General features: G+C 50.8%; 1 protein-coding gene across 1 annotated transcript in view; it reads left to right on the top strand.

The window, feature by feature from the left end:
* The window catches only part of LOC128721903 (nascent polypeptide-associated complex subunit alpha, muscle-specific form-like), a 46317-nt gene extending 31475 nt beyond the window's left edge, over positions 1-14842 (top strand). Inside the window, exons 2-4 of the mRNA XM_053815705.1 lie at positions 10167-10464; positions 10536-10863; positions 14238-14842. Coding sequence (XP_053671680.1) covers positions 10167-10464; positions 10536-10863; positions 14238-14321 — 710 coding nt within the window. The 3' untranslated portion in view covers positions 14322-14842. The remainder of the gene's footprint in view (positions 1-10166; positions 10465-10535; positions 10864-14237) is intronic.
* Positions 14843-15206: the final 364 nt, after the last annotated feature.

Below are 15206 nucleotides of genomic sequence, written 5' to 3'. Positions count from 1 at the left end.
GAAAAATGGGGCTGTATGCCCGATCATCAGTTAATCGTCATGGACCCTTGCAAAACGCCGAGCGGGCTGTACGTAATTGGCCCTAATTCGCAGCGCCGGCACTGACCGGCGCAACCGAAAGGGCTTTTTTTCCGTCACTTGGAACCCCTCGAGCCTTGAAACACGCGACGCCGTTGGGTCTGATTGTAAATCGTTCGCTACGCTAATCCAATCAACGTTCATTTAGTCGGTTCTGTGCGCGACTGTGCGTTGGCTCTCTCGACCTGCTGTTTGGTTGGTCCGGGAAAAACAGCAACACACTCGGGTCGATGGGAAAACTCGTGTACTCGATGCTTCCCCCGGGAATCGGGACTCTCGGGAGAGAACGAAACGTAGACGGCAATTAGTCAATTAAGCACACGCACACACGAAGGCTCGCGATGGTGCGCAAAAATCAACAACGCCACAAGCGCGAGTCAAGTGGCGAAGTTCGCAACATTTGATAAGGAACCCCAGCATCCCAGCGGGAAAAAAAACGGCACCCGGGTAAATGAGCAAATGCACATGCAATTCTCAGTGCTGATGTGTTTGCGGAAGGGCGTTAGGATGCTGGACTCATTACGTTCATCACCGAGCAGAACGTTCGTCGATGACGTCGCATTTGCACGATTAGTGTCTTCCGACCAAGGACACCAGATTGACGGGTCAGTTTGCCTCGCGGGAAGTGTTTGTCTAATGACCACGGGACCACGAGACCACGGGACCGTGTGACGAGCGAATCCCTTAACGCGATTAGTAATGATTCGGCGCAAATGAAGTAGTCTTTCCCCTATTTGCTGTGTTGTGCGAACCGTAACGAGGAGTCTCGCCATGCCGTGGTTGATTGATCGCATGCAAGTTGCACCATGGCCCGTAATCGATCGGCTGTACCGTTGATCTTTTGTTCGTTCTTTTATCCGGCTCGAACTGCGGTGGAAAAATAAGCAGTTATTATTGAGCGTTTTCAATGAACGGTTTTCTAAGAACACTCGGTACATTCTCGTTGTGTTATTCGCGCCATAGATTGAGAGGTGATAAAATAGATCACCAATGGATGCGGATCACCGCTTTAATCACCCAATGGTAGCGGATGACTCACATGGAAGCGTAAAGTAAAATTCAAACCCCTAACAAAGGACACCACTCTCTCGTCCACGGGGAGCCTCAGGGAGGATTAGTCACTCTGGCATACCTTTGGTATGCTTTTCTGATAGACCCTTGTCTCGCTGGAGCATGGGTTTTGGAGCACTAAAGGGTAGCTGATGTGTTTTTTTTTGCCATGCCCCACTCGAATGCAGGTGTGCAGATGGGGATAACGTGTAGCCGTTGCTGCCCCATCGCTTATATGCGGCTTTAGGAAACAAAGCATAGACTCCTTTAAGGGATTTATGCTGTCTTTCATTCTTTATGAAGCGCTTTTCCATGAATATTGCCATGGTATGCGAATATGTATATAATGGAAGGATCACAAACATCCAAAGCTTTCCTATCTTTTCAACCTGATTCAATGTGGATAAGATTTCATCAGCCTTCGTGCGAGTGAAATCTCGAGCCACTGTCTGGGACAGTTCCACACTACACGCTCTCGGGTATAGCGATCTTCAGCAAGCATAGAATTAGTCAATTTCACCACTGCTTTCGAAAATTGGCGAAACCGGGACCTTCCTGGAAGCTGCCAAAAGGAAGCTAATTCATAACTATCGGTTTCAGCTCAGACTTTTGTGCTGCTTTCAAGGAGGAGTGGCCATAAATCATGTTTCGAAGAAACTCCATTTCGATGGTGGATTGATTTTTGTTTTATTTTAAGCATAATTTAATACCCAGGTAATAATAACTCCATGCTAATTCGTTTTTACAAGCAAATAGCTTTTTCCTACGTAAAGACTCTTTCGTTCTCTTTTATGATTTGCCCAATTTTAAAGCAAACGGTCATAAAAACATATGTGCAATTGTTTAAAGCCGAAAACAAACGAACCAGCCAACACGGTTTAACATCCACCGATTGCTTCGCAGTTGTTAAAATTATGTCCAAACGAAGCTAACGACTTTGCACACCCCTTTTGCAGCAAAGAGAGGGACTCGCTTGGCACACACGGAGTTCGACTTGGCACTGGGATGGGACCAGAACCTGGGATGGGCTGCGCTTTTTCAATTATTATTATAATTTCCTACCCCAAAGCGCGTTAACCGAAAACACTGCTTAACAAAACCCCGGTATCGGTGAAGCGACATCGAGAATAAGCAGCGAACGGTGAGAAACGAAGAAATCACCCCGAATGATTGTGATGGTTAGTAATGATGGAGATTATTGCCGCAGTCATTACCATTTCAGCGTTATCTTTGCGCGTTGATGAATCTCTTCGCCCGTTTCAGGTGGGTGCGGGTTTAAACTTCTTCTGCGGCTTGTGGCTGGTACGCTTCCGACCAGCTCGTTGGGTGTTTTTGGGTCCGATTTTTATTGCCTTTTTTACACCCCTCCGGCGTGGTTACGATCGTGGATTAATAACAATAAATAAGCAACGCTCGGCTGGACGCAATTGGCTTGGAAATAAGGAAAGCACCAACAAGCACAAAATACAGAAACAACTCCCGTGCGCACCAAACCGCAAGCATTATTTGCGAAGCCAGCCCACAGGTTGGGCCAAAACTGAATCTCCACTTAGCTACCGGATCTGGGACGAACTGCGAACGCTGAAGACGTATTTTACGACGAAAGATTTCGATGCACCCGAACGAACGGGAACCTCCGTGAGGATCGACGTCCCTTTCGCGAGGTGCCAAATAAATCTTTCCTTCCGAAAGCTCTCGCCACCACTGTGCGCTGTGCTTTTTGCCATTTCAACAAACCCAGCCCAAGCTGCTTGCGGTTTGGTGCAGCGAAGGTTTTGGTGCCGCATTCGTTAGGCTTCATTTGCTGGGAATTACATTGCGGTGCTCGGTGATACACGCGGTTGAATAGTTTATTTTCCCGGCTGCCCTTCAAATGATAAACGAAACCCATTACTCTCCCGGTGCAAGTGTTTATCTCGCTTTAAAACGCTTCACTACTCAAACGCCCCAGAGGCAGCCTGACAGCGTCGTGTAAGCGTCGTGATGTATTATATGTGTTTTTCGGCGTCAATAATATGATTCTGTTGGGGTGTTGCTCCTTTATCACGCACACTGGCTTTTAGCGGCCATTGTGTGGCTGGGGTGTGCTGTTGATTTCCGTATCTTTCGTGTCGATAATTATACGCTTCAGCGTTGCATCCCAAAACCCACGCCAACCAGAAGCGAGTGCCAGTTTCATGTACATACATTTAGCGTTCATTTTTTGACCGTTGTCTTCCCTCCAATACAATGTTGCACTGTCCGGTGTCCAGTGTCCGGTGATCCACAGACCTCAATCAGCAACGTGGTTCGGGTTGCAATTCGGAAGCATCATCAGAGCCGCCATAACGAGCCCCGGAGTGGTTCTGAAAACGTGCCTCGCTGACAGATGGAGCTCGGCGATCCCTTGGACAGTAGCTCCCGGGGGTGGGAAAAATCGGAAACGTGACGCTGCACCACGCTGCAGGATTAAGATTTGCAGCCATCGCCCCCCAAAAAAGGGAACCGTCCGTGAGGTCGGGCAGGACAAGCAACCCCATTGTCGAAGATTAGCTTACCGGACTCGCGTCCCGGACAGTAGCAGCCACAAGGCAAGAAGACGTAATGCACGAAGACGCGCGATCGCAACAATCACCCCAGTGGTGCTGGTTTTGCTTCTTCTGCTGCGCTACCCCACCGGTCGATGACTTCGCGGTGAACGGTAGCCCGTGGTCCATGGTGTTTGAGGTTTTTCTCTCCTTTAAATGGGATTTAAATCTCCATCCATCTCTTCGTCTTCGTGCCTGCTGTTTTTTTTTTCCTCCCTGGGGGTGGTTTGAACGTAAATTGGAGGAATAAGAATTGAGCAACCGATTACGCTGCGGTAGCTCGAAACGCACACTCGCACACGCTGATCTGCGTGACCGCCGGTGGTTAGCGTGCGTTTGGCTCTGAACCGCAAAGGGAACGCCCGGAAGAAAAGAGCAAAGAACAATAAATCCATTTTGGATGCTGCAATAAACCCAGCGGATGGTCCAGCGCAACCCAGCGAAGAAAGTTCAGATTGACGTGGGCTCCACTCTCCTACCACCCTTCAACCCCTCTTTCGTACCCCATAACCGATACGCGAACGATAGAACGACTGGCAACGACGGACAGAACCGGACGATGGCAGAGACCTCGTTGAGCTTGGCGCGGGTTCGTTCTCTGTGCGCACGTTGAAGTCTCCACTCGCTGGACTCACCGCAGCTGGGGGGCCACGGCCGGTTGCGTGGCGAAACAGGCGATCTCGCAAGAACACCTGGGCGTCGTGACGCGTCAGTTTCAACGACCCCAAACGGGTGGACAAACAAAGCGCGCGAACGGCAGCAAGATCAACGAACGTGAGGCGTGGTTTTGGAAAAGGATCTCAGAACACGCTCTAGCGTTGATGCACCGAATCGGGTGACCCATCCCGTTGGGCTAATTTTTCTCTGAACCACTCGAGATCTATGCTAAGCAGGAAGATCTGTCTCAAACGAGCAGCTCTCATTTGTTAAACGATGTTTTTTACGGGCTTTAGTAACAAAACAACCCCGCGGAAGGACTTTGACGGGAAGTTTTCCACCGTCAGTAGGCCTTGACGAAGGGCTCGTGTCGTTTTTCCCGCCCTTTAAGCTGCATCGTAGCAACTCAACCCGGGCGTGTAAACGGCGCTGAGCTTCTTTAGAATAAATCCTCGTAGTTTTCTTTACGATCGCGTCCTACTCCTAGCTCGCTCTCTTTCCCTTCACGATTCGCCTCGAAAAGCGTTGCTCCAGCGTAGATCGTTGTTTTGGTGCGCATTTTGTTTTCATCCAGCAATTCACCGCATCCAGCGTCTCACTTCATCCTTGGCCCTGCGCACACACCTGCTCCTCACACGCCGATCCACACACACACCCACACCCACAAGCAAACGGTCGTTTCAAATCTGGCCCCGGGAATCGTTCTTTCAATCCAAACCTCGAAGCCTCAAACAACCCAGAATGGTACGATTTTCTTCTTCTGCCTTTTCTCGTACACCAAACCATGGCTCTCTTCCCTTCCCTCCTTCTCCTCGTGGGCTCCACAATCCCGTCTTATCCCTAATGCTCGATCGTACTTTCTTTTCCCTCGATCTCCAGCCCTTGCGCTCTTCGCCACCGCCATCCCCTTGGGCCGACGATCGCGTTTTACGTTAACGTTTTTACGTTTTTGTTTTGTTCCGTCCATTCGCCTCCACCCGGCCTCACCTTCCGCTCGCTTCTCTCCGCCTCTCCCCCATCACTCCCTTGGAAGGGTTCTTCGTTCTTCCCGGACCGGGTCTAGAGCCGGGAAAAGTGTGCCCTTTCCCTTCCAAGCGCCTTCCACTATCATCAGCACACGCAAGTGCACATGCCCAAAAGAGAAAGAGAGAGAGAGAGAGATCGCTCCTTGATCTTGTGCCCTTTCGTGCACCCTGCACGAGCACGATTCCTCTTCTTCCAACCATGTACTTCTTTTTTTTTTCGTTGCCAGCCAGCCTGTGTGCACGTGTGTGTGTGCGTGTATGTGTGCTGTATGTTGACTGCATGCGAAGGGTCCTGCCGCCTGCACAAACGCACAGATCAACAACGACACACAATCAGGTTCTCTCTTTTGCATCCTCCTCGCCACCCGGGCCAACCCTACCAGCCCTACCTTTTATTTATTTATCGCTTTTATTTATTTATTATTCACGCTTTTCTCTCTGGACGTTAGAGCGCGCCTGTGTGTGTATGTGTGTATGTGAAAAGGAGATGTGTTGATGGTCAAACCCTTGGCTCTCGGGCAGAATGCAACTGCAGATATGGATGCAGTTGGGTCGCGGGAGAGAACGTGTTCTACGGTGGTTCGGCGGAAGGGTAGGAAGAAGCGAGAAGGGAAGGGACGCCGAAACCGAACGGATTTTCTGTTGTTGTTTACAATCAGCTCCGTTCTTTTGCTCGCTTTTCTCGTCTCCCTTTTGTGGCGCTTCGTCCCGGCATCGTGCACACGCGCCAGCAGGCTTCTTACTGCGTCGTATTCTTCTCTCGTTGCTTCATGTTCTTCTTCTCAATTCCCACCACCCGTCTGCCCCCACCCCCCTCGTCCTGGGTTTGGTGCGAGTTTTCCCTGATGCTTTTTACTTGAACCTTTTTTTTTTTTTCCTCATTGGTATTGCTCTTGCTCCCTGTCCAATGCTGCTGTTGATGTGTTTTTTTTTCTTTTCTTCTTTTCTTTTCCCTTTTGGCCCCGAAAGAGAGTGCTGCAGGAGGGCCGGGGGGGACCGGGTGTGAGACGTGTGTCCGATCGACCATTGGGGGCCCTGTCATCCGATCGCACCAAAGACGATCACTCCGCGGGTCCCTCTCTCTCTCTCTTTCTCTCGATCCTGGTCTTCGCTTTAACGCAGCTTCGTTCTCGATACGCAGCAACACCGCGTCTTCTGATCGCTGGCCTGGCGTGTGTGTGTGTGAAAACTTTTTTTTTCTTTTAATTTTCTTCCTTTTTGTTCTGGCTCCATCCAACCGCAACCGACGACCCACGTGCGTGTGAGTGTGTGTGTGTGTGTGTGTGTGCCAGATTTGATGTGTTTGTGGATGGACGTTTTTTTTTTACTCTTCGATCCACACCCTTCTCCAATCGCTCCTGCGCTCCTTTGCTTAACGGCACCTCCAGCGGGGGGGGGGGACACCTTCGAAGGGACCAACCCTAACACCCATCGAAAACGCATCAAACGCAAGTGTATGCGCTGCGTTCGTTTATCACGGTCAAATCCTCGACCCATCGGACATGGTGGATCAGGTTCAACGAGTCCCATCGATGGGTCTCGACGGTTAAAAAGGAAGACAAATCAAAACAAACGTTCTTATCAGCTAAAAGGCTCACGAGGGTTTCCCTTTCCGTTGCTGGGTTCTCGTTATCTCTCTCTCTCTCTCGCTCTCACATTTCTCGGGATAGAAATTAACAAAGTGTTTAATCCCTCGCTGCATTGCGTTGTGTTGTTGTAAAGTATAAATTAAATTTTTTATCGTACTTATTGTTGTGCTGCTTTTTTTTTACCTTCACTAACCTACAGCATATCGGCTTTGGTTTCCCTTTAAGTGCCTAAATTTACGACAACTCCTCCGTTGCGCTTTTGCCGGATGTGGATGTTCCCATCTGCGCAGCAGCAGTTGTTTTGCCAGCGCTTTGGTGTGGCGTGCTCGATACTGTCCTCTAGCTGACCCACGTTGGTTTGACCATCGCCTTTTCGAACGACTTCTCCACGTGCACACCATGCGGCCAGCGCCAGTGCACGACGAGTACAACGACTTTTCGTTGTTTCTCTTCACCTCAAGGCGTTGCTTGTGTTGCTTTTTTTCCCCCCAATCTGGGGAGTTTAATTTTTGGCGCGCATTTTCACGCACAACATCCACCGCTTCGTTGTTGGGGTTCTTCTGCTCGCAAAGAACTCTCCTTGTACGTGCACAATTTAATGTGGCGTGTAGGAAATTTATTTGTCCCCCCCAAAAAAAAAAAAGGAACCTCAAACACACGATACGCGCTTGAATCCGTTTTTCGATCGTCCAACGCCTAGAACTCTCCTGCGACGCCGATCCGGAGCAGCGTTATCGAAACGGGTTTTAATCCCACCTCCCGAAAGGCTCCAGAGCTGCCAGGGCCAATGTTCTCGATCCTCTACCATCCTTTGCTCCTTGCTGCACCAACTGCACCGGGTGCGGCCCGTTCGCGCCATGTTGGACGCGCCTGCGAAGGCGTCACGCACGATAAGTAGGCCACGCGATGGAACTGGTTTTTCTCCCGCGGTTGCGAGGCCAATTTTACGGCTCCGTCCTTTTTTTTCCCTTCGACCGACGGGCCACCGCAACAGGGGCTGCCGGGGGTGCATTGACATTCGGTAAACGGGCGAGAACAAGTTCTCGGTTGCAGCTACCGAAATGCAGCGCTCTTCGGGGCGTGCTGCGTGGATATATCGCGGGGTTATCGCTTTTCATATTCAAATGAGGTGAAACGTATCGGAGTACTTGGGGACTTGGGTTTCGGTTTACGCCCAGGGGTCCTGCCGCATCTTACGAGGGCCCTTTACTTGTTAGCTGTTGAAGGAAACGACGCGGCCGGTGCTTCCGACCCGATAAAGACCCACAAAGGCAATGGAAATGGAGCATAATCTGTCCGGCCTAGTGCATACGGCATCGGACCGGCGAGCCAGCGTAATAAATGTTTTATTTTTATTCCTCCCGCCTGACGGTGGGTGAGCTTTTATCATTCAGCTTAAGCGTGGCGATAAATCAATTCCCAATGGGGATTCCTCCAAAGATGGCCCAAGTCATGGTGCTCGTGATTAGTGCCCCGTGTGGGGAAGAGAAATGTTACGAAATGGGACAGAACCCATCGAGATAGGGTGGTTTAAAATAACACCCATTTAGAGTCATGCAAAACACGCTTATCTGATGGTAAACACGAGCCACAAGTCTGTCCGCCCTCGAGCCTTTTTGTTGTGTGTGGATACGCGCTCGAGCATGCAACCTGAACCGAGCCGTCCGAAATCGTCGTTCCAAACCAGTAGGCAACTGTCGGTGGTTGCTTACAAATCACACCCTACGGCACGCGTCGCCGATCACTATCAGTAAAGGGCGCGATAACACCCACCGTTCGTTGGGTGGTGTGAAAAAATAAGCGACAAAGCAAAGCGCTTTCCGCAAGGGTGCGCTTGGAAAACCGATCCCGAAGAGGTTCCGAACTCGGCAGCCAATGACAATGACACCGAAACGGGATCACTTTCGCGCGGTAAGAACGCGGAACCGCGAGCTCGCAGACAGTATGGCACCGCGAATGCAACCGGATCCGAGAAAACCCACCCCCCTTTAAAAGGGAAAACAATGCCAACCGGCGCGTTGCGCGAGATGAACGTGCTATGACGCGCTGGGACGAGGCGTCAGTACGCACACCAACGCGCACGGAACCGATTAGTCAATCAACGGCCACTTGCGGTCAATCATGATGTCACGGTGGCAACGGTGGCAGTGGCGCGAAGATGTTTTGCCCTTTTCCGGCCGATGCACAGTGTGCAAATGCAATCAAGCAGCGTGTGCATTCTGCTGCACTTGCTTGCTATTGCACCCATTCGAAAACCGCCATTATGATTATGGCCGTACGCCGGCAGGTCCACGTGAGAATTTTAATTATCTCACAACCGAGCCGCTTCCTGCGTGTGTGGAATTTTCCTTGTTTGGTGCACCTTCGCCCTGAACATCCTGTGGCACGATCGTGCGCCGTGGGAATCGCCGTGGTGCAAATAATTAAACATCCTTCCTACCAGGTTACGGTGCTGTTTTGCCGGTGAATGGTGGTGTCTTCTTGTTTCTTGCTCGTTCGCCTGTAATTACCCGCTAATCGATACATCCTTGAGCGCCAATCAGATGTGCTGTGGGTAGTTGTGGTGTTCGATCGTTCGCCGTTTTGTGGCAAATTAAATTTCATACAAAACTCGTTTGCGATTTTGTTTTTCTTTTGCTTCTTATGTGTTAATATCCTTTGCCAATGCGTTCTATGAGGTGGTTATCAATTTATGACCTCACAATCCGTTGCTTTTTATTCAACGCCGGTTCAACGGCGGTGACCAAGCGGAATGTTTACCTTTATCGTGTCCGTGTATGGTCAGTCCTGTGTGTCCTACCGAGTAACGGTTTGTTCCAGCTTCGGGCAGGAGTCGATAGCAGTCGTTCTATCGCTTCCATTCGGGCGCGTTTGACTCACGCGGTGGGAATGTTAATTGAACCCAGGAAAAGCGCCCTACCGGTGGGGCTTTTTATGTAGTGCAACCTTTCTGTTTGTGGGGGGGCCTTTCGAGTTGGGTGCTGATAGCGAGCCCGCGAACAGCAACAAAGGCTTTTGTCGGTTGGTTGCGCGAACTTCCGAACTTCCGCGTTAGATCGAGCCCGGTATTAGAGCGCCCTCTATCGGGGGTTTTGATGAGTCAGCTGCTGATGAGTGATCCAGATGTAATGCAGCTCAGAAACTGTGTGTTGATGTAATTCATGTTTTCCATTTCTAATCACATTCTTCTCTACCTCTAGATGGTCCTCCAACGCCATTGTCTCAATCACCACCGAGTGCTTCCTGCAGTCCATTCACCAACGGTGGATTCTACGGATCCGGTCAGGTGTTCTTCCCGCGTACGCCCGCCTGTACCACTGGAGGCTGTAATGGTGGCAGGACTTTCTTCCACCAGACCCACCCGACACCTGGTGGCCCACCGTACGCCCCAACACCCCATTCCCAACCGACACCCGTATCGGCGAACAGCAATTCAAGCAGCAGCGGCATCAGCAGCCTGCACGATACGCCTTCGTGCTCTTCCGGCACACCGCATTGGTGAGTATCCCTAACAATCGTCCTTGAGATGACCTTGCGATGAATAACCCTTGTTCGCTTGCCACCCACAGCTTCCAGGGCCAGCTGCAACCGATCCAGTTCAACTGGCACGATGATGGCGACTCGAGCGAATCGGAAGCATCCTCATCGCAGGCGACCTCCTCGTCTGGCTGCAGCCCGCATTGTCTCGGCTTGGATGGAGCGTCGGGAGGATCCTTTGGGTCGCAGTCCACTTCGTCCACTCTCGCGAGCTCTTCGTCGTCGGGTGGTACCACCCTGTATGCTGCGGTGCCACCCCATCTTGACTACATGGCAGGGCGCGAGAAGCTGCAAGAGTTTCCGGGGAAAATCCCGCAACGCAAGCGCAAACCACGCACACCAAAGCCGAAAAAGCCAGGGGTGAGTAGTCTGAGTAGTCAGCAATTTTGGGAGTGCTTGTGGTATGGTTTTTTTTTTGGATCATTGTGTAACACCTCTAAACATTTATTAAGTCCCTTTTTGTTTTCGATTCATCGCTGTGTTTTGATTAGCTTTCGATTTGATTCACTTTTTTTCCGAATCGCTAACCAATTGGCTTCAATTTCATCGTTCATTTTTCGCATTTCGCTTTTTTTACTAACCCTAGACACAAACAAGCCAGTAGATTGAGCCAAGTGATCAGACTACTGACCCGTACTACTGCTCAATTATCGTAACCCGTGCATGAGCGCGCTGTCCCGACTATCCATCCCTTTCGTTCGCCATTTCACGCCGGAGGAATTGGTTCTGCTTTTCCGCGAACGTTCGCCCCGAGGCCAACCTTCGATGCCAACTCTCCTTCTTCTGCTTCGCTCTCCCATTCTGCTGAACTCATTATGCTATTACCCCACGGACGGACCTGCCACGAGCCCGAACGGCGAGGGAAAGAAAACTGTCCCCTCCTCCCCTTTTTTTCCGACCCACACCCAACAACCCACCCACCACCCATCGGCCATCGAAGCCGAACAATTACTTAACATGTCCACGGGACGGGACGGAGATGGTTCGTTTATAATTAGCCGGACGGGGCCACCGATCCGGCTCCAGGCGCGCTCCCATAAACAAGCTCCCACGAACAAGGATGCAGCGGGAAATGCATCCGCGGGTGCAACGCCGGGTCCCGGGTGCACTTTGTTTACGTTTCGCTTCCTGCACGTCATCGTCGCTTGTCGTCGATCAGTTCGTTGGTCGAGCTGGCGCAAAGGTCCTGCTGCGTTATGATCGATGCTGCCCCATTGATCGCCCGGTCGCGTTGGTTTTCCCTTTGTGCCGGGACCGTTTTTCTCGTCACCGCTCGTCGTTCGGGTTCGCTTCAGCTTCTGGTGGGGATTCGCTCCCTGCACTGCTGGTGAATGGGCGCGATTGCATCTCGCGCGTTCGTTCGCGTTCAGTTTCGTAAATAAACAACTGACTGGCCATGTCCATGCGCTGGAGTCCTCGAATGTGGAGCACTTCAGAATGCTGGGAGAACGCAGTGAAAGCATGGCCGCCGTAATGACGTTCTTCTCAATTGCAGCACATATATCTGTGTATTCTCCTCTGTTTCTCCGTCGCCAAGAAGCCGGACAGGAGATGTGCCACAAATGTGCCCCACAATTGCAGGGTTTTTCTTCGACGTTTTCATCCACCTCTCGAGGGGTTTCTGGAGCGTTTTTCCATCCCCCATCAGCAAGCGATCGTTTGCTCTGGTTTGGAGTTGCTCAGGAGAGTGATCATGCCGAACAGGAAACCCTGTGCCCTAGCCACACGGGGTGGGTCTTGTTTGCGTACGATTTATCATCGCAACGGCCCGGAAGATCATCGACCGTCATCGAGCATCGGCGCACATCATCAGGGTGCGATCATAACGCCCCAGACGGCCGTGTTGACCCAGCTTCGCAGCAGGGGAGCGAAAATCGGTGTTGTTTATTTGATCGATGCTCGTGCCCCGCCTGCATGTGTGTGTGTGTGTGTTTATTGTTTTTCCACTCCACGGGCGCATGGTTGGAAACGTGCACGTGCACGCTCTCCTGCTCTTTCTCTCGCTTTGTGCGTAATTCGGTTAGAGAAAAGGCTCGACCTTTCTCGCGCCCTCGTGACACGTGCTGACGTGCGTGTGTATACGGCGTTGGGATTTCCCACCGCTGATTACCGCCGGCCGATGAGGGATTTACTGTGGGAAACGGGTGGCCCCCTAAAAAAGCGCTCACGCCGCATGTTTTCTAAACAACGGAGAAAAAAAAACGAACCTCCCGATTGGCGATTTGTTGAATACGATGGCCGATGGTCCGGGCGGGAGGTCCGTTCGTTGACCCATCCGCTCGATGGAGACCATGCGCCTCCATTCTGGGGTCGCTTCGGGTCGCTCTAGCGCAAGGCGAATGTTTATTTGAGCACCGTTCAACAATGCATTGCACCGAAAGATGCCCGAAAAGGCATCTGAGTAGGTCCCTGATAAAACCGCGCGAGCGGGTTTCCATTTATTTATTTGTTTGGAAAATCATTTTCACCCTCCCGTCCAATTATGAAGCACCGTGAGGAAAAGCCACTCCCGGGTTGCGATGGAACACTCGCATATGCAATATTGCATCGTCTTTTAATACATTTATCATGAACAACTCAATCAAAATGATATAATAAACGTAGCGCCAGCGTAGCATGCGAGCGAGACGTGAGTCGAATTTGATTTGATTTGATTTGAAACCCTTGTCGCGCAATATCGCCCCACCACGACACGGATCGGGTTACAAGTATGCATTACGATGCGCGTTAAGCGGAAACCGACGCGTGGTGGATTCTATTTTCATACCCCCGCACTCTGCTCAGAGTGTGACCCATTTTCCATCACGTATGGGAGCTCTCGAGTGAGAGCTAGACTATGAGGACTCGATTCCCGAGATATCTCCGACACTCTCGCACTGTGGAGAATGATAAGCGCAGCGAACGGTGTGCATAATCGCGCACAATCGAATCACGTCCGCGAAACTGCACGTGTCCGTTGCAATGGTGCGAGCTGCCGCATTAGGATTGCGTGTGTGCAAAATGCAACCGACCCAGCCAACATCGTAGACCCCATTCGGATGCAGGGCAGCACCGATAAGAACGACGCTAATAATTGCAACCAACCGAGGCCGATATAGGTTAGCGCGTGTATCGGGTTCTGCATCGCGCTTATCGAAGTCCGGGTGCATCCTGCACCCATCAACAAGCCCCCCGCCATTACGAAAGGGGTTAAATAGCTGATAATACTCGGCTTGCGGTCATGCAAGGGTAGACCGGCCCACTGTCGTGTGATGTGAGTCCTGCTGCAGCCTACTCATCGTGACCCACATCGTGTTGGCTTAACTGGCTTCTTGCCGTGTCACGGTGGCTGAAACCGCAACGGTTGCCTAGGGCTGAGGAACAGACAAGGCCCGTGAGGTCGCTGGGACGAGGATGTACGAGGAGTAATTAAAATGGCCGCTTTCAAACAAAAGAACGCGCGAGGATCTGTAGACGTCAATCCAGGACGTCAAGTGGCCTCGTTTTGCGCGATTGATTGCATTTAGTGTTCTTGATTGCATTCTTTAGTGTTAAGCTAGTCCGTAGTGCTTTTGTAGAGCTTTCCAGTGTACCTAATCGATTTAATTTCGCTTGCTTGCATGCTTTCGCTTTGAGAACAACTTTTTGTAGCTTAAATGCATTGGCTTAGTTAGCTTATTTGCTTATTTTTGTTCTAATGTATTTCGTTTTTCGTCCCTTCCTTGCCCTCTCCATCAACCCTGCCCCCATTGCAGCTGCTCGAGCAACCTTTGATGTGGCAAGTGGCTGTTACGGCGGCGCTGATCGTGCTCGGCTGCGGCTATCTGGCGGCCCGGTGAATCGTCCCGTCAAGAGACAGTTTCGCTTTTCTTGTCGTTTGGTGTGCTGCCCGCTGATTTTGTACGCTGAAGTGTAGACTTGAGAAAAAGGCCCCCGTCAGAAGAGAAAGAGAGAGAAAGAGAGAGAGAGTAATTCTTAACAAGCCATCAGGCACATTCCAGTGCCGAAACGCGGTGAAATCAGCGCGGAAAATTAACTTGATTAAGCTAACGAGAATTCCGGTAAAATGAAACGAAAAAGAGATAGTTTCCGTGTTATGTTTTAAGACAACAAACAAAACCCCCCCCCCCAGGATACAGTGATATACAAGAAAAAAAAAACATTTAATTGTCTTCGAAACATGATCGACCGGGGCAGCTTGGGAAGTGAAAAGAGGAGAACAAATTAAGTGGAAAATAAGGGAAACATCATATTGGTCTCAGCATCGCGATGTCGCGTGTAATTTAACCAAATAGTGTTAGAAATCGTGTTGTTTATTTTTTTTTCCCTTTTCCACTCTGCTGCCGCTGTTTGCACCATGTTTGCAGCTTTTGTACCTACGCGTGTGCCTGACGCGTCCGTTTCTCGCCAGAAGTATGCCCGGGAAATGCATCCGAGCCGCATCTTCTAAAGATGCCCGTTGCGAAGCGAAGGAGGCTCACGCAGACTCGCCAGACTTCGGGGCGAGGATCGGTAGTTTGAATGTTGCATTTTTGCTGCCACCTTAACAGTTAGGGAGCCGTCCACTAGCGACGAGAAAATTTACCATCTAGCATGTTACGATGATGAGGATACCACGTAGAGTTTTAGGATCATTCATTTTGGGGAAAATGGTGGCGGTACACAATTAAAGTGAAAACGAGACGGTAAGACGTTAGTGTAAGCTGTAGTAGTGTTAGGCGAAC

This window comes from Anopheles nili, chromosome 2 (assembly GCF_943737925.1).
Source record: "Anopheles nili chromosome 2, idAnoNiliSN_F5_01, whole genome shotgun sequence".
Taxonomy (NCBI): domain Eukaryota; kingdom Metazoa; phylum Arthropoda; class Insecta; order Diptera; family Culicidae; genus Anopheles; species Anopheles nili.
Note: the sequence above shows the minus strand (reverse complement) of the source record. Positions and strands in the feature narration are given on the sequence as shown.